The sequence below is a fragment of the Equus asinus genome, chromosome 7, assembly GCF_041296235.1.
Source record: "Equus asinus isolate D_3611 breed Donkey chromosome 7, EquAss-T2T_v2, whole genome shotgun sequence".
Taxonomy (NCBI): Eukaryota; Metazoa; Chordata; class Mammalia; order Perissodactyla; family Equidae; genus Equus; species Equus asinus.
Window position 1 is genome coordinate 59,404,398 of NC_091796.1, and position 18,279 is coordinate 59,422,676.

General features: G+C 44.8%; 1 protein-coding gene and 1 long non-coding RNA gene across 4 annotated transcripts in view; one reads left to right on the top strand and one right to left on the bottom strand.

Moving 5' to 3' along the window:
• The window catches only part of RAB31 (RAB31, member RAS oncogene family), a 120,159-nt gene that overhangs the window by 16,062 nt on the left and 85,818 nt on the right, over positions 1-18,279 (bottom strand). The window contains exon 6 of the mRNA XM_044773451.2: positions 348-457. Coding sequence (XP_044629386.1) covers positions 348-457 — 110 coding nt within the window. The remainder of the gene's footprint in view (positions 1-347; positions 458-18,279) is intronic.
• LOC106828653 (uncharacterized) overlaps positions 6,277-18,279 on the top strand; it is a 40,546-nt gene continuing 28,543 nt past the window's right edge. For 2 of the 3 annotated variants that reach the window (XR_011504556.1, XR_011504557.1), the window contains exons 1-2: positions 6,277-6,500; positions 6,790-6,913. This is a non-coding gene — a long non-coding RNA (uncharacterized lncRNA). Of the gene's footprint in view, positions 6,501-6,789; positions 6,914-8,163; positions 9,808-18,279 lie in introns of those variants that run through there. The other variant, XR_011504558.1, reaches the window with a different exon arrangement.

Genomic DNA, 18,279 nt, shown 5'->3' on the forward strand with positions numbered 1-18,279 from the left:
CTTTGGTTTTCTATATCTGATGACTGTCTATTTTATTTCTCCTCCCCTCCACACACTGACATAAGATGCTATGGAAGACATAATTTTTCAATTAAAATAAATTTTATTTTGCAACATGGTTACTACATTTTGATTCACAAAACATGGAATCAACAGGTTACAGCACAGAATTATGGAAAGTTGGAATTGGGAGGCACAACATAAGTCAGAATTAACAAGCGTATGCTTGTAGGTTTTATATCCACAGCGTCAAACAAATTCACATGAAAAGCTCCACTTCAGAGCTCTATGATTTCACCCTTTACTCTCAGAGCATAAAACGTAAGCCAAAAATTCCAGGTACTTACTGATTCCTTGGAAGAGCTCTTCAATATTAATAGCATTCTTTGCACTTGTTTCAACCACGATGGCACCTATGGACTCAGCATATTCCTTAGCATCCTTCAAGGGAACCTCCCTGGAAAAGAAACCAAACCCAGACAGAAATGAATGCTCATTTGTAAAATATAAATAACCCCAACAGATCAAACAAAAAGCTCATGTGGAAAAAGATCCTTTATTTTCCTGTATAATAACAATTCACTTGCTCAGGAAGTATGGAAAACCTAGTATGGGTGAGACTTTTTAGAGTTTAAAACCTGGTCTCTGGCATCCACAGAGACAAGATGTGCATATATAAAATGTCATCCCCAGTCCACAAAAGGAAAAAATTCCAGAACAGTAGGAAAAGTCATTATGAGTATGGCAGTGTACATTCCAGCTTTCAGAGTTAGCATTGACTTCAAATTTTTTTCCCCATAATGATGACTCAATATTCTTAAGAAATTGTATGTGTGTGCAAGCACGTGTTCGTACGCCCTTAGAAGACTTTCAAATATCGTCTTCTACAGATCAGGGAAGATACTGACGTGGTTTGAAAGTTTGGAAATGAACGTTGTTAGCTGCCATGGCTATGATGCAATGTGGCCTATTTGGACTCTCACCTTTAAAAGGCTGTTCCCGCAAAGGTTTCAGGACATGAATCCACTTAAATGAATAATCTAAAAAGACATTTATTGATCTGCTTTCAATGGGAAGATACTGTGGTGGATACAAAGATAAAAAACACACAGTTCCTATCCTCCAGAAACGTATTCATTTATTCAACAAATGTTTACTGAGCAGCTATTGTACGCCAGTCTTTCTTGCAGGTGCCAAAGAAAACACTAGTCCTTGCCTTCTGGAATCTACTTGAGAGCAAAGGCAAACACATTCACGGTCACTCTAATCCACCGCATCATAACATCTGCAATATGTGGATAACAAAGGCGCCAATAAAGTGCTTCGGGAGGGGAGGGTGGAAAGAGATGCCTTTGACCCATGGACCCGGGGAAGGCGCCTGGGAGGAGGTCACCTGAAGTGTGGCCATGAAGGGGAGGGAGGACACAGATGAGAATTTGCGATGCAACAGCCCGTCAAAGACCCACGGTAGGGGAGTGACCTCATCCCCAGACACGAGTAAAAGTCGATTCTGCACCCCACGCTGCCTTGGGTGGAAAGGTAGGTTTATCAACGAATGATATGGTGTCTGAAGGTAGAGAAGGTCAGAGGGACGGGAGCCGAGAGAGAGGGTCCAGCAGGAACTGTGGCAGATGGGCAGGAAAGCACCTCGCGGCCACCGAAGAACAGTGACAGGGTGAGCTCCGCATTCCAGGGAAAAGCCGCGCACAAAGCGGACTGGAGTGGGGGAGTGAGGAGAAGGCTCTGGAAGCTCCTCTAACCCGTCGGCGAGAGAGAGTACAATGCTGCACTAGGAGGACGGCTATAGGAAAAGAAAAAAGGGAGGACAGAAAAACGCAACCGGGAGGGGGGCGAGGAGACTTCCTCTGTCTCCCCGTCTCCCTCCCTTTCCTCCATGCCCTCCAAATTCCTCAGAAATAGTTTTAGCTGGTTTGTAAAGTTACTGGGAAAATTGTAGTGTGGCATTTAGCTTCTTTATGTACCCCAAATCAAACGAGAAGAGGGCTTTCCAGGTACTAGCTGGGAGAGGGCTTGACTGGAGTCTACCGTGCGCAAGACGGTTGTCGCAGATGCCACGCCAGAGAAGAGAATCTTGCTGGAATCTGTACTTCCGTACTCTTTCCTGCCAAAGACACACTCGGGAAAATTACGCTCCTGAATCTACCATCCTTATTGTTTCTAACTGACAAGCCCTGGCCTCTTACAGGTATTTAAAAAACACAAGTTTTCTGGTGGCAATGAATTTTACGTTAAGAAACATTTCAGAAAAGGGCTTTTTTATGTTTAGTTTGGCATGTGACTCTATGTTTTATTTCTTCCTGGCAGTCTTTACGGAAAGGTGAGGCTCATCTCTGCCCAAATGTGGGACAGATAAGACAGGCTGTGGCTTGCTGATCTCTGCGTGGGGTGGAGGCGCAGCTGGCAGTCAAGGAGGCTTCAGAGACCCTGACGCGAGACGTTACGTACACAGTTAAAGGCCTCCTTCGCTCCCCTCTCAGCAGTCCCATTGTGGGACAAAGAGGAGGAGGCCAGGTTTTGCCAGGATTAAGGCGAGAACAAAGTCACTTGCAACATAATCCGAAATATCCATCCTCAGGATAACAGCAAATGGAGATGGGCTAACTACCTCACAGGCTACAATGCTGGACCTTGAAATGAGATGAGAAAAGTGTGTCCTCATACTTCTCCCATGTTTAGAAACAGATCTTGTTAAGTAAATGACTTGCTGAAAACAGAGCAAATTTGGGGTGGAGGCAGGGTCTAACCCATGGCCTCTGGTTCTGCCCACCTTGCTCCCATCAGGCCTTGACAACACAACCACCCAGCTGGCACCCATACTCCAGAGGCCATTCTTTCCATGTTTATGGACAAAGAACATGAGGGGTTCAAACTATTCTCGAACTGCACTACGCTGGAGTCAGGGCTGGAGTCAGGGGAGGGCAGGGCCTCCTCCTAAGGAACAGGCTCTCACTCTAAGAGTCTAGAAGGCCAGTGAAAGTCCCGCTACCAGGAACTGAAATTAGAAGGACCGATCCTTCTTGGGTCTGCCAAAACATATTTCCACTACTGTGGTATCATAAGAAATATGTATTTGATCTTTGTCCCTGGTTCTTGGCAAAGAGCTCCTAAAACCTACAAAGTTTCCCGAGACAGAAGTGTGTCTTTTGTTATACATAAAGAGCCCCGTAGACCATACCTGAGCTGCTGAGAGGCAGGAGCCCCTAGAAAGCTTCAGGGTGGGGACTGGTCGCCTGAGGAACCAACCACACGATTGGAGGGTTGGAACTTTCAGCCCCACTCCCCAACCTTTAGGGAGGGACTCGGGGCTGGAGTTTTCACCAATCATGACTAAGTAATGAATCCTCAGTAAAAACTCCTGAATGCAGGGCTTGGAGAGCTTTGGGTTGGTGAACACACAGAGGTGCTGGGAGGGTGGTGTGCCCAGAGAGGGCATGGAAACTCTGCCCCTTCCCACATGCCCTGCCCTCTGCACTTCTTCCATCTGGCTGGTCCTGAGTTGCATCCATTACAAGAGAACTGTAATCATAAGTCTAGTGCTTTCCTGAGTTCTCTGAGTCCATTCTAGCAAACTATCAAACCTGGGGGATGGGGGTCATGGGAACCTCCAAATATGTAGTCTGTTGGGCAGAAGTAAGGGTAACTTGGGGATACCCAAGACGTGCCACTGGCGTCTGAAGTGGGGGGCAAGTTTGTGAGACTGAGTCCTTAATTTGTGAGGTCTGTGCTAACTTCAGGTAGTTTAGTGTCAGAATTGAATTGAATTGCTGGAGCCGGCCTGTGGCCCAGTGGTTAAGTTTGCGTGCTCCACTTCGGCGGCCCAGGGTTTCGCTGGTTCAGATCCTGGGTGCAGAAATGGCACCGCTCGTCAAGCCATGCTGAGATAGCGTCCCACATACCACAACTAGAAGGACCCACAACTAAAAATAAATATCCGACTATGCACTGGGGTGCTTTGGGGAGAAAAAGGAAAAATAAAATCTTAAAAAAAAAAGAATTTAATTGAATTGCATACCCAGTTGGTGTAGGAAAATTGTTGTTGGAACAAAGGCTACAACTACAATCTGAAAAAAGAGCCTTAGAAGTGTGAGAATGTAATTCCTTGGAGCCTCTTGCGACCACTGGGAACTCCTCCAGCTGTATTTCAGCAGAGGCCCACTGTACAAACCCATTAGGCTGGAAGGTGCCAGTATGATTACAAGAGATATGGCATCTAGTGACTTTCATTCATTTTTTTTTTAACAAATATTTATCAAGTGTCTGCCATACGCTGGACATTGTGTTAGGCATTGAAACAGGTAAACTGAAACCTACTTGCCCAAGCCAAGATATAAACACAGTCAATTTTGATGGTAAAGACTATTTTTAGACTTTCTAGACCAAGCTACATACAGATAGTAACGACTCCCAGAAATCACCCAGAAGCCTTAATGCAAACTCGCTGGGAAGCGTAGACTTGGATTCCTTCCCCGCCTGCGCCCTCCTCCAGTGGCTCCTTCACCCTCCTTAAGGAGCTGATTATATTCTATCTGACCCTTCAGTGTCAGCATTGCCCAGGGTTTCTTTCTTGACTATCTGAAGTCCTACTCCCACCTCAAAGCAGTGGGACTGGCCAGCCTCAGGCAGGCCGAGTGGGCAGGATGGAGGTTGGGACTCAGAGCCGGCGCTGGATTCCCTCTAGAGCCAGCAGACATGAACGGAGGGAGAAGTGGGAAAGCTGGAGCCCATGGGAGACGCGATAGTCCCCTTACCAAGGAAACTCTGACTTTCAGGGCCCATAAGAAGAAACCAGAGTCAGGGTCAGGGTCAAGAGCTGAGCAAAGGGGAGTGAAAGCAGTACCACTCAGGATTGGGAATGTAAGATTGCCTCCAACGTGGACACTGTGCAATAGAGTATTTGATGGACTTGTCTGTGCATGGCACGTGGCTACATGCTCAGAGGGCCGGAGACGCTATCCTTTCTCTTCTATATCTAGACACGTCTCCCTCTTGAGCCAGCTGATCGCTGGTCATCGCTACTTGAACAGCAAACGGGCTTCACAAACGTAACTTGTTGAAGCCTGGCTAACTGCCTTTCCCCCACAAATCTGCTGCCCTTCCCATAAACCCACTACTTCCCAAGCCAGAGACCATGGAGACGTCCTAAGTGGCTTCTCCTCTCTTACTCTTGACGCTAGTAATGAAGCCTGCGTACCCTCCCTGGTAGCCTCCCCTCCAGGCACCTGCCTCATTTGCCACATGAATATCTGCAGTTGTCTCTGACTGCTCCTCCAGCCTCCTGCAGCCCACTGCCCACATGCACACCGTGGAAATCTTTCAAAATCACAAATCTATCCAGTATTTCCGTGAGCAGAATTATTCAGTGTCTTCCAATTGCCCCAGGATAAAACCCACCACCTGCGCAGGACGAGGCTTCAGGTCTTCTTGCTCTCTGGCCCTGCCCAGAGCTGTGGCCCTTCCAAGCCAGTTGCCATTCTGGGAACTTGCTGTGCTCATGTCTGTTTCTGGGTCATGCACCTGCTCTTACTTGGCAATATTCCACTCGTGGCCTCCTGGAGAGCTCAGCCTCACTGCCCCTCCTCCAGGGTAGATGCTCTTCCCCTTGTGCCCTCATACCTGTGCTTATTCCGGCATAATACTATCACCCTTATGAAACCGTCTGGCTCCCAAAACAGGCTGTGGATTTCTTAAAATCAGGACCAAGGTTTTGTTTTAGTGTGCCAGCATCCTAACAGAGCCTGGCACCTAGGAGGTAATCAATGAGTATCTGTTGAACGACTGAATGACAAAATCACCCAAGTCTCCTTCAGCAGAAAGGACTCAGGTGGAGGAGGGGCCGTGCAGACTTAAGGGGCAGTGTGGGGAGTGTTGAGGAATCAATTGGAAAAGGCCTGGGGAGGAGGCACCCCCACCCTCCATATGAGCGGGGAGGGAAGCTTAGAGGTGACAGCACACGAACGGGGAGGGGTCTCCTCCCGGCCCGGGCTCTGACATTAATCAGCTTATGTGTCAGCATGGTCCACACAGTGGCCTGTGGTGTGCCCCAGACACAGGCAGAGGCCTGAGCTGGCCACAGCACTCGGGGGCTCTCTGCGGGGGAGGGAGGTCAGGAAACAACATTCTTGTGGGCTCCAGACTTTTCAGCAGGCAGTGCTGCCCAATAAGGGTCCTTGTTTTGTTGTTCTCAGTGTAACCAGGCAACACGGCAGCTGACTCATTCCAATTTCAGGGCTGTTGAATTCTCCAGGCTCCTCCTCCGCTGCAGCAGGGAGAGAGGAGGACAGACAGGTGCACCACGGCGTTCCAGAAGCCCCACCAGTGAGGAAGGGGACCAGCAGCAGGCTGAGGCAGAACAACGCTTCAGCCCCAGGGCTTCACCCGAAAGGGTCGGTTCTGCGGGCTCCTGCTGGACGTCGGTGGAGAAGATGACCTCCACTGAGCCCACCTGTGCTGAAGGGGCGCGTTCTGGCCACGGCTTTCAGGTCAGAATCTTTCACAGGTGGCCTAGCAAGTGCCTGATGCGAGAAAGGCGGTTCAGGAGTGCTGCCCACAGAAGCATGGTTGTGTTCTCCTTCAGTGAACAGCCCCTCACTCAATGTCCACTTCCCTCAGGTCTCAGGCCGGTCATTCTCCCGGCCAGGGTGAATGCTTTACAACCACTGTAGATGTCAAGTAAGTTGACATTACAAAGTGCTCAGAACATCAGCGTTTACTTAAATCTTTACAAAGATGTAGCAGCCGGGACAATGGCATGACACCATTTTCTTATAGAGTGCCAAAAAGACTGAGGAAATGATGTAAATGGAGGAAACAAGTAAAAAGGAGGCTCCAACTACTTAAGAGCTCGAGGCCCTCAGAAGTTCCTCTGACTGAGTCCCTTCACTTCGTGGCCCAGGTAAGGCTCCCAGTTCAGCCATCACCGGTCCATAGAAGAACAGGGGAACCCAGGCTACACCAGCCAACTCATTAAATATGTGAATTTCCATCAATCACCCCAAGAGTAAAATCCCATCGTGTTTTAAAGTCCTTTCTCCATAAGAAAGACCTGACATTAATTCTGAAGTTATTTATTCAAAGATGGTGTGCAACTTTTCAGAGATCATGAACATTTCTTGTGACATTCCTGTGCATGCTCTCTGCACACTCTGGTTTGGGCTGTTTGAATCTCTTTCTTATTAATTTGTAAGTGTCTTTGCATATTAAGGAATGGAGCCTTTTGTAATATTTTCCATACTTTTTTCAGTTTATCATTTGTATTGGATATAATTTGTAATATTGTTGCCACACGGAAGTTTTCATATAGTCAGACTTCTTGAACATTCTTTATTACGGCTTCTGAGTTTTGTATCATAATTAAGCAGTTCATTCTAATTCCAAGATTATTTTTAAAATTCAACTGCTTCCTCTAACTTTCATGGTTTTGTTACTTTCCATTTAAAGCCCTATTCCTTTTTGAATTTATTTTCTCTTATTTTTTCCCTATGACTAAGTATCCCCAAACCATTTATTCAACTATCTCTTTTTTCACTTATTTAAATATCATCATTATCATATACTAAATCATCCTACATATTTCACCCTATTTCTTAATTCTATGCTCTGTTCGTTGCTTTTCTGTCTAGTTCTATGACAATGCTACATCATTTTATTACAGAATCATTAGGATATATTTCAATAACTGCTGGCGTTTGTCCCTCCAATACTGTTTCTGCCTGTTTATTTTTCTAGATGAATTCTAGGGTTATTTTGTAATAAACTGTCCTTTTAAAGTGTTATTTTGGTAATTTGCCTAGAATCTCAAACTGACATTTTTACAATACTGAGTTTTTCTATCCAGGGAAAAAGTACAGATTTTCATTTATTTAAAATAGTCTTCTTTTATGTCCTATCAGAGAGCTGTGACACTTTTATCTATGTAGGTCTTGCTTGTTTCTTGCTTAATTTATTCTTAGGATTTAAAAAACTTCACAATTTTAACAATGACACACACAACAAAAAAAAGTTTATTACTAGGTATTTCAAATTTGTATTGCTATCATAGGAGAGTTTTAACTTCTACTTGGTTTTCTTTTTTTTTTTTTTAAAGATTGGCACCTGCGCTAACATCTGTTGCCAATCTTCTTCTTCTTCTTCTTCTCCCCAAAGCCCCCGGGTACCTAGTTGTATATTCTAGTTGTGAGTGCCTCTGGTTGTGCTATATGGGACGCTGCCTCAACATGACCCGATGAGCGGTGCCATGTCCACGCCCGGGATCCGAACCAGTGAAACCCTGGGCCACCAAAGCGGAGCACACGAACTTAACCACTCGGCCACGGGGCCGGCCCCTCTATTTGATTTTCTAATTGGTTATTATTTGCATATAGTTGAAGAATAGTTATTCAGTAGATAATCTTGGTTTTCCTAACCCTGCTAGCAATTAAAGAAACTGACAGGAAAATAAGGATCACATTATTCACATATCAGACTGGCTAAGATGGAGAAGTTTAATATCTGCAGTGTTGGAGTGTGGAGAGACAGTGATGCTCGTACACTGTTGGCAGGACAACATATGTTCCAAAGAGCTCATAGAAGGTTACTTGCAGAAAAACCACATCTCCTAAGATGTTTTCAGGTATCTTAGAGCAAGCGCAGAAAAATTCATTCTCTCGGAAAATTAAATACAGAAGTTAAAAAACAAAAACAAAACAACTCGATGCTAAAAACAAAGAGATGAAATGAGGACAAACACCCAAGATTCCTGCACTCCTCTCTGTCACATAACAGTTGCAACCAAGCCTCCTCTAGACACCTTCAGAGACACCCAGGAATGTCTTGGGCATCACTCCCAGGCGTGTCCTACATCAGCCACCAGTGACGACTGCGGCTTGTTAGAAATGAAGATCCCTGTGCCGCAGGCCTACTGAACCAGAAGGTCTATTGGGCAAGCAACTTCCCAACAACTTCTTACGCATTCTGAAGCTTGAGAATAGCTCTTTTAGGGGATGGACTGTAAAATACTGCGTTTGACATTTTTGCAGTCTATCCAATTCATAACGTGACACTATGAGGTCAAGAGTCTGGAAATCTGTATTAACATGACTATACCCAGGGCACCACTGTACGGTGACAAAATAAGAGTAGCAGCCTCATGAGCTCTTCCCAAAAGAAATCTTCTGGAGGGTCAGGTGTGTTCTAACACACACACCATATTTCGAAAATACCATTAGAGCAACATGAAGCATTTTATATTCTGCCAAACTCCTGGAATAGAACAGTTAAGACATCATTTAAAACTGTTTGCCCTGTACATTCACTCTCTTCTCCAGCCACTGTCTCCTCCCCCTTCCAAGGTCAAGCTAATTTAGGCCAATTAAGCTGGCCATGAGCAAGTAGACAGGCAACAGTGAGCAGGAGCCGGCTGTGAAATGTCTGGTGGAATTATTTTTTGTCAAAACCATCCCACATGTTTAAGGTATTCTAGCCAAGAGCAACGGAAATCATTCACAACATTCCATCGGAATCCAGCCGAGGAAGGCTGCAGGCTGTCTGCGAAGGCGCTGTGTGCCGTGAAGCAGTCTGAGTCTCCCCCACTCCCTCAGGCAGCCACGGAAATGAGGAATCAGGCCTTGTGGTGCTCCCATCAGCTCGTATTTTCCCTAAATATCCAAGATATGTGTGTAACACACAGATGAGGCAACCATTTTAGCAATAATTAAAGCAGCAAAATCTCTGTGTAAAAAATGCTGGTTCTTCTAGACACATGGGTTGGTTTACCTGTGAGGAAGTGAAACTAAAATAAACTCTTTTTTTAAAGACTTTACTTTTTATTTTTCCTTCTTCTCCCCAAACCCCCCAGTACATAGTTGTATATTTTTAGTTGTGGGTCCTTCTAGTTGTGGCAGGAGGGACGCCGCCTCAGTGTAGCTTGATGAGCAGTGCTAGGTCCGCGCCCAGGATCTGAACCAGCAAAACCCTGGGGCTCCAAAGCGGGGCGTGCAAACTTAACCACTCTGCCATGGGGCTGGTCAGCCCCCAAAATAAACTTTTTTAAAAAAACAAAGAATAAGTACCACCTTCGCAGTAAATATCTGATTGGACAATAACACTTTACAATGGTCTAAGCGCTTACGGTTACAGCACTTGACATGGGTACCCTGGGAAGAACTTCTGTTTCCATGGGGCCTCGCTTGCTTACTAATGTGTGTCGGTAACTGCTGTCCACCTGAGGCCAAGTTCCTGGTGTCAGGTTCCAATAAGCAGTGTCGGGTTCTCCCACAGACTTAAAGGAAAATGTCAGAGTTTGAATCAAATGAGGACTGAGCAGAAAACATAGGATCTCTAGGGAAACCTGGCCCTTCCTTTGCCTCTTAATATGCTTCTCCAGACAGATTTCAGGCTGGTCCCAAGAGGCCAGACAGAACCATTGGGAAGAGTTGTTGGCCCCACATCCCATGAGCAGAATCAAATGGGCTGCCACTGGAAATTCTTCTCCCTCCTCAATGCTGTTCGCACTTCTTAGGAGATGAAACATAGCATGATGGTCAAGAACTCAGCTCTGGGACGACTACCTGGGTTTAAAGCTAGGCCCCATACCCTCTTGGCTACAGGACCTGGGACAAGCTTCTCCACCTCTGTGCCTCAGTTTCCTTATTGATAAAATGGAAGGATGATAGTAACTCACCGGATCATGAGGATTAACCTAAACCACTTCTAATTGTGTGTGGTACATAATAAGCATTCAATTTGGGTTGGCAGTGATGATAATGATGATGATGATGAACTTGTTATCAGTCCACTGCCTAAGTGAACAGAATATAAATATAAGAAAATGCTGTGCTATTTGAAAATAATCGCTGAGATTGCTGTAATTCTTAATGGAAGTTACATTTTGAACTTTGGAACTTATGGGCAATATGTAAAGTGAAAGGGAAAAGATTGTCTTATCTTCTAACAAAATCTCCAGGAGCAAAGGATTACCACTCGGCTTAATCATACATTAGTTGATGACTTTTTAAAACATCCCTTCCCAGCCCTGAAAGAAGGTTAGAATGAGCCATGTGGTTCTATATTAGGTCAGAGGCATCAATATGAATTTATGTTTATCTTTTTTTGTTTTTGTCTTGTTTTGTTTTTGGTGAGGAAGATTGGCCCTGAGCTAACACCTGTTGCCAATCTTCCTCTTTGCTTGAGGAAGAGTGACCCTGAGCTAACAACTGTGCCCATCTTCCTCTATTTTGTATTGGGCTGCCACCACAGCATGGCTTGAGAAGTGATGTAGGATCTGAACCAGCCAACACAGACCACCAAAACAGAGCACACTGAACTTCACCACTACACCACCGGGTTGGCTCCCTATGTTTATCTTAATATAGATACAGATGGCTGGATAGAGAAATAATTATAGACATGAGTGTACACTCAAGTTAGTATACATTATGTCTATTTCCTAGCTCTGTTCACTGAGAGACCCTAGACCTAATGACACCCCAGCAGCAATGAGCACACCCAGGCCAGATCTTGGCTTCTAAATACTATCTCCAATAAAATGAACCAGGGCTGCTTGGAGAAATGGCTGATCCTAGGGATATAGCCAAAAATACACAAGACGAGCCTGGAACATCTATTGTGCCGAAAAGTAAGGAAGTGCTCAAAAACTAAAACAATAGGCATATGTTAAGGGGACACAAGAGCCAAGAGAAAGAGCTCCCAGTGGCCAAAGCTAAAACAATTTGAGCAATGAATTAAATAACACAGTATTGCCTTATAACCCAAATTATAAAATAAATATCCAGGATTCCATACTGATATAAATAACTGATTGAATAATTAATTAAGGGGGTAAAGACAAATTTCACCTGCAGAAAAATTCCAAACAGTCTATGATGCTCTCCTCCCTCAAGGAGTGGAGCATAACCCCCACCCTTGCGTGTGGGCCGTGCATAGTGACTTCATTCCACAGAGCCCAGTGAGGAGAGTGGAGAGAGGGTAACCTCAGTGCAGAAACCTCACAGTCACTACCTCAGCCAGGCATCAAGGCCAACATCATTAGTTGTAAGTCATGTTCATAACATGAACCCTTGATAAGTTTAATTAATGATAAAATGATTAAAGTGGTCCTTTCCTTCTGTGGTCTTCCTCCCCAAAACACATATCCCCAGTCTAATCATGAGAAATGCATCAGACAAACCCCAACTGAGAGATATTCTTCAAAACAGCTGACTAGTACTCCTTAAAATTGTCAAAGTCATCAAAAACAAAGGAAGTCTAAGAAACTGTCACAGTCCAGAGGAGCCTAAAGAAACATGACAACTAAATCTAATATGATATTCTGTATGGGATCCTAGAATAAAAGAAGGATATTAGGGAAAAACTAATGAAATCTGAGTGAAGTATTAGTTCCCTAGTTGTGACAAATGTATCATAATCATGTAAGATATTAACAACAGGGGAAACTGGATGGGGGGTACATGGGAACTCTCTGTACTACCTTTGTACTTTTCTGTAAATATAAATCTATTCTAAAAAAAGTTTACTTAAATATTGTTTTAAATCAGGCATAAAAATAACCACCCCCCAACACACACATCTTCACCCCATGCAGATAATGGGCCTGAACACTCCCCTAATCTCCACCAGACCACAACACACACACATCCGCACCCACAGCATACACCCTCATGGAGTCTTCTTTCTGGGGCCAACAAATACGGGTTAAAGGGATTCCAGACCATGGCGTAAGTCCAGACCATTTATCAAGACTAATGCTAAAGCTGTAATAATTAAGGTCAGTGCGGTACTGGTATAAGGATGACTAAGTAGGGCAACGGGGCAAAACGGAGAGCCTAGAAACAGACCCACGCACACAGGACACGTGACACATGACCGAGCGGGTGCTGCACATGGGTGGGTAAAGAGCAGACTTTACAACCAACGAGACGACTGCATATTTAAAATCAGTTCCAAGTGATTTAAAGACAGATAGGAAAACAAAACCGTCAAGTTTTTACAAGATAATCAACCTAAGGAAATATCTTCATGGTCTTGGGGGTATGAAAAGAATTTTTAAATAGGGTTTACTCTTCCTCCCTCCCCCTCTGCCAAAAAAAAAGCTAAAAGAAAAAACTGGTAAATTCTATTACATGGACTTCTTAGGACTTCTAATGCTGAAAAGACAATATAAAGAAAATGAAAAGATAAAACAAATTTGAAGAAGATTTCAACACATACATATGACAAAGGAATAGCATCAGATATATATTATTAAAAATCCTATGAATAAACAAGATTAAGGTAAACAACCCCTTAGAAAAAGCGGCAAAGACTTGAATAGGCTCTTTACATAAGAGGAAACTGGAATGGTGAATAAATACATAAGAAGATGCCACCTTCATTGGTAACTGGGGAAATGCAAGCTGCAACTACTACCAATACCACCCCACACACTATTGTCTGACAGTACAAAGACTTGGCGGGGACGCAGGGCAACAGGAAGTCTCATGTACCACTGGTGTCCACTTTGGGACACCTTGGCTTTACCTAGTAAAACTGAGCATGCGCACAGCCTGTGACTCAGCAATTAAACGCTTATACACCCGAATCTAGACAAATGCCCACACATGGCACTACGAGATGTAGAAGAATGTTCAAGAAGCAATGTTCAGAATAACACCAAACCAGAAATAACTCAAATATCCATCAACAGCAGGATGGATAGGTAAACTGTATTACACTCATAAAATAGAACAGTAAACAGCAAGAAAATGTACAAACTACAGCTAACATTCCAGGATGAGTCTCCCAGGCATGTAAGTGCAAGAGACAAGTCATGATATAAGATATACAAGGGTATTCCATTTACATAAAGTCAAAAACAGGCAAACCTGAATTTATTGTTTAGAAATGCAAACGTGGGTAGTAAAGTATAAAGAAAACAAAGAAATGATTGTCATAAAAGTCAGAGTGGTGATTACTTCTGGGTGGAGAGAAGGGGATCCGACTGCGGAGGGAGACTCACTCATAGTTACACACAGTTCATTTTATTCTTTAAAATTCACATTATTCTTTAAAATATACATAAATGTCTTATAGATTATTCATTAAGAATACTTTATAATTAAAGAGAGAGAGAGAGATTCCAGATGCCCTTGCTTGGCTCTCTAGGGGGTTCAGTCTTCAGCTGCTTCCCTCCTGCTCCAGCAGTGGCATGGGGAGGCAGGCTCAGCCACCTGCACGGCACCAGAAGGTGGAGACACGGGGAGGTGCATCTCCGCACACATTTCAACAGCACAGACTCTACCTGCCTCCTCATCTCATGTGGAGAAAATGCTGTGTGCGTTTTAATGCTGGCCATGATATTTCCAGACCTTTTGACATTCATTGGTTTTTGTGCTTTTAGTATTTGGAATAAATGGGATTTTTATTATCCAGCATCTCAGATTCTTTTAGTTGGTTTGTATAATTTTAAAGAAACTCCTATACCCATTTTTGGCCCACTTTTAAGACTGGAATGAGTTTTGGAGTCACATGTAAGAAATGAGAGCAATTCATGTACTCAGTAGAAAATACTTATTTCCAAATATACTTTTAATCTGCTAAAGACCTCAACTTTATCCAAAAATTTGAAAGTGATGCCTGGTGATTTCTGACTTGGTTGGTGTGTATTCTGGGAAGCTGCAGAAGGCACTTGGGTTGCAAAGTCCAGTTTCTAGCTCTAGACTGTACAGGAAATTGCACAAACCCTCACTTGCTCAAGAATCCAGATGGCTCCACAGCCTACCTTGAGGTTGGCAAATAGGTTTCATCTCTTTAACTGGTGATGACTACATGAAGCACTGTGTTAAGAAGGAGTCTGAGGCCACAACAGGCTCAGAGCCATGACTGATGGGCAACAGTGCCAAGGGTGTGAGACACGGGGAGCAGGAGGCAGGAGCCTTGGTGCTTGCCATCCTGGCCCCGCACATCAAGCCCGAACCCCTCTGCCTACTTTTAAGCTATTCATAAACCATGCCCTTGCCAGCCATCTGTCTTCCCGCACACCCCAGCGCAAATGGTCAGGTGATATTCTTGATTTCCCTTCCCCATTACACTTGTCAAACTCCCTCCCACCTCCACACCTTTGTCCATTATCTTTCCTTCCTGGAATTTCCTCCTCCCGACTCATCCTAAACAGCCCTACTTGTGCCACATTCATCCAGGAGCCTTTCCCTTCCCTGAGTTCCTTTGTTCTTTCTGCACCATAAGGCTGGGAACTGTATTACCCACAGCCTTGGACCACTCACTAGATACTTCCTCTCACATGGACTACTACTCTTGCCTCCCCAAATAGAAGTAAGTAGCTCTGAGGAAGAGACTTTCTTCTCTTTTCTTGTACTTCCCATAGTGCTTTGCTGCAACAAAAGAACTACCAAAATTTATTTGCTAATCGGATGGCTGAAAACTGACAGGACAAATTTCCTTCCTCCTACCGCACCCTAGTTTCACTTCCGAAGAGCACCCCCAGATGTTCTTTTCTTGGTGTACAACCCCTACTCCAGGAAAAAATTTCTGACTACCACCAGCATTGGCCCCACCAATCTCTCTCAGAGTTTCCCTTAGAGATACCAGAAGTGTTGATGTCAAATCTTAGAGACTACAATTCCATTCCTCAGAAGGGGCGAGAGGACTCCATAGTCCCTGATTATCAACTGGGCTGTATTTATGGGGGATGGGAGGAACCTTGGGCAGAGAGGGACAGCAGTAGAAGAGCCACCCTCAAGTCATTACCCACCACCTCTGAGTAGAAGGCTGCCTCACTCTCAAAATCCCCTCGTTTCCACCATCACTGTTGTTGGCTGACTTCCCACTGCTACCACTTACAAGGTAAAATAAATTAGGCCTGAGGGGCTTTCTCCTATCAGCACTTCTACACGACCCCTCCCTCACCCTTTCTGATACCTTCACAGCCCTAAAGGTACCAGCGAGGGGTGGAACTCCGAGGAAAGCCAATAGGAGACCCCTGAGCTTGAAGAGCAGGTCAAGTCAGAATCTATTAGAGTAAGGCCAATGTCCAAATCATCAAGAAAGGCAGGAAGAGTTCATAATTTGGAGATGTCAAAGGGGATGTGTGTACAGAGTCAAGACTTCAAAATGAGGAAAAGAAGATCAAGCAAAAGAAATGTAGAAGTGAAACCTCCTATTAGGTTGGGGGTGGGGGAGTCATTTCTCCAAGAAATTACTCTATATAATGGCTACAGGTCAAGGCTTCCTTGAAGGCTGATGAGGGAATATGAAGGGGGTAATTCTGGCTGAAGGGTCAGGGGTAGGATAGGAGTCCTCCTCTAACCTTGACACCTGGAAGATCCTGCCCCCATTGCCAATTAAAGCAGATGGTTCCTGAAAAACCTGCAGCCCCTCTCATGAAAGCGCCAGAGCCAGGTGACCCCAATCCCTTGCCCAAGCCAAAGACAACCAAGTACAGGCTGGATACGAGGCAGTCCAGCCATCCAGGAGGTGAGTGAGTACAAGATGCTGGCCCAAGGGGAAGCCTGATATTAATTAGATGGAGACAAGCCAACCCAATCACATCTTTTCTTCTGATGACTATTGATGTGAGATGCAAAAGAGAGGGGGCAGAGAATGAACTGCTTCTGAAGAGATGACAAGATGATGGGTCAATGGTGCTACTTCTGGATCCTGAAAGATGAACTGCTATTTCCCTTCTCCATGAAGTCTGAAGGGTGAGGTATAGGGCAGCCAGAGACCTGGACAGATGCCCAACTGGGCTCCAGGACTTCCCCATTTTTCCCTATCATCAACTCCTACCACCTAAGACAATGCTTTTCCAAGTATGGCCCTTGGACCACTTGTAAAAAAAGTCACTTTAAAAAAACGCATAAATTCCCAGCCTGACCCTGCCTATTGAACGAAAAAATCTCAGGAGCTGGTCCTGGAATCTGAATTTTTAACCACTGCCCTATCTGATTCTTATGTTCACGGAACTTTTAAAACTACTGAAGCAAGGTGACTTATTTTGTTTTTTCTTTTCAAAACCCGTTTGCCCCAATTCTTCAGCTGGGCCTAGGACGAGGCCATGCAGTCTCTTGTGGGCTTCCTAGACTTTTGGAGAAGAAGGTTACTTTTCCATCTAGACCCCTGGCCAAATCTGCTTCCTTCGAGCCACATGGAACTAGCTCCATGCCTCACGATACTTGATCAGAACCGGGTGACCTGCCCCTCTCAGCACTTGTGTCCGCTTCTCCTGCCACCTGGGTTGCAAACTGCACGACGCACTCTCCACTCTGAGCTGTCTATGCTTTCAAGTCAGTTGTGACCTCAGCCCTGCACCATCAGTGCAGTCAAGGTTTTCTCATTTTCTTTCAACACTGTATGTCCCTAAAATGTCCCCAACTTTTCATCCGTGTCCCAGCATCAGCAGAAGGAGAAGGGGATAGCCCAGCCTCCCAGCCCCCCCCCCGGGAACCGCACACTCTCTGTTTCCAGATCTTCTCTTTAAGGCACGTCTTTACTGGGGAGGAAGATGAGAGGCAGGAAAGAAAGGAAGTGACACCTGATGAGCACCCACTGTGTGCGAGCCTGGGACTGTCTTCTCACATACAGTGCCACCCACTGTAGCTTGCTTCCATGCCCCAGATTCAAAGAGACTACACATTACTCCAATTTCACAAAAATTTGAGCACAAAGAGATTTTGTTTAGAATTCTTCAAGATATTCAAGAAAATCTCTCACAAAGATCAGGAGCCTAAAAAAATCCAAACCAGAAGTCTGGAATTTACCTGAGCAGATACCTATGAATACCTGTCACTGTGGGTAGTGTGGTCAGACCTTTATACCGTCTCCTGGAACATGTATGCACATGAAACACACTGACCCAATGATCCCGTATCTCCTCTGCGAAGCACTTCTGCACACAAATGCCTCCAGTGGGCGGAGTCAGGCTCAGAGAGTTAACCCCATAAATTCCAGGACACTATCAAAATACGCCAAGCATAGCTCCTCTTAAGAATTACAAGCTTACACAATCAAAGTCTGTTAGATGAGACTGCTGCCACCTACACACACACACACACACACACACGCATACACACACACACATGCACAGGCATGCACCAAATCTACATATTATCCTTCTCCAACCCCAATGAAAAATAAAATATAGTCTTTTGGCAATTACAGAAGAGCAAAGTGTTTTAGGACTAGAATAAAAGACGGTCAAGCTCTAAATAAGGTCTGGTGTGTCAAGATTTGGCTAACTCCCCAGAAAAATCACACCATCAGGCAGAATCT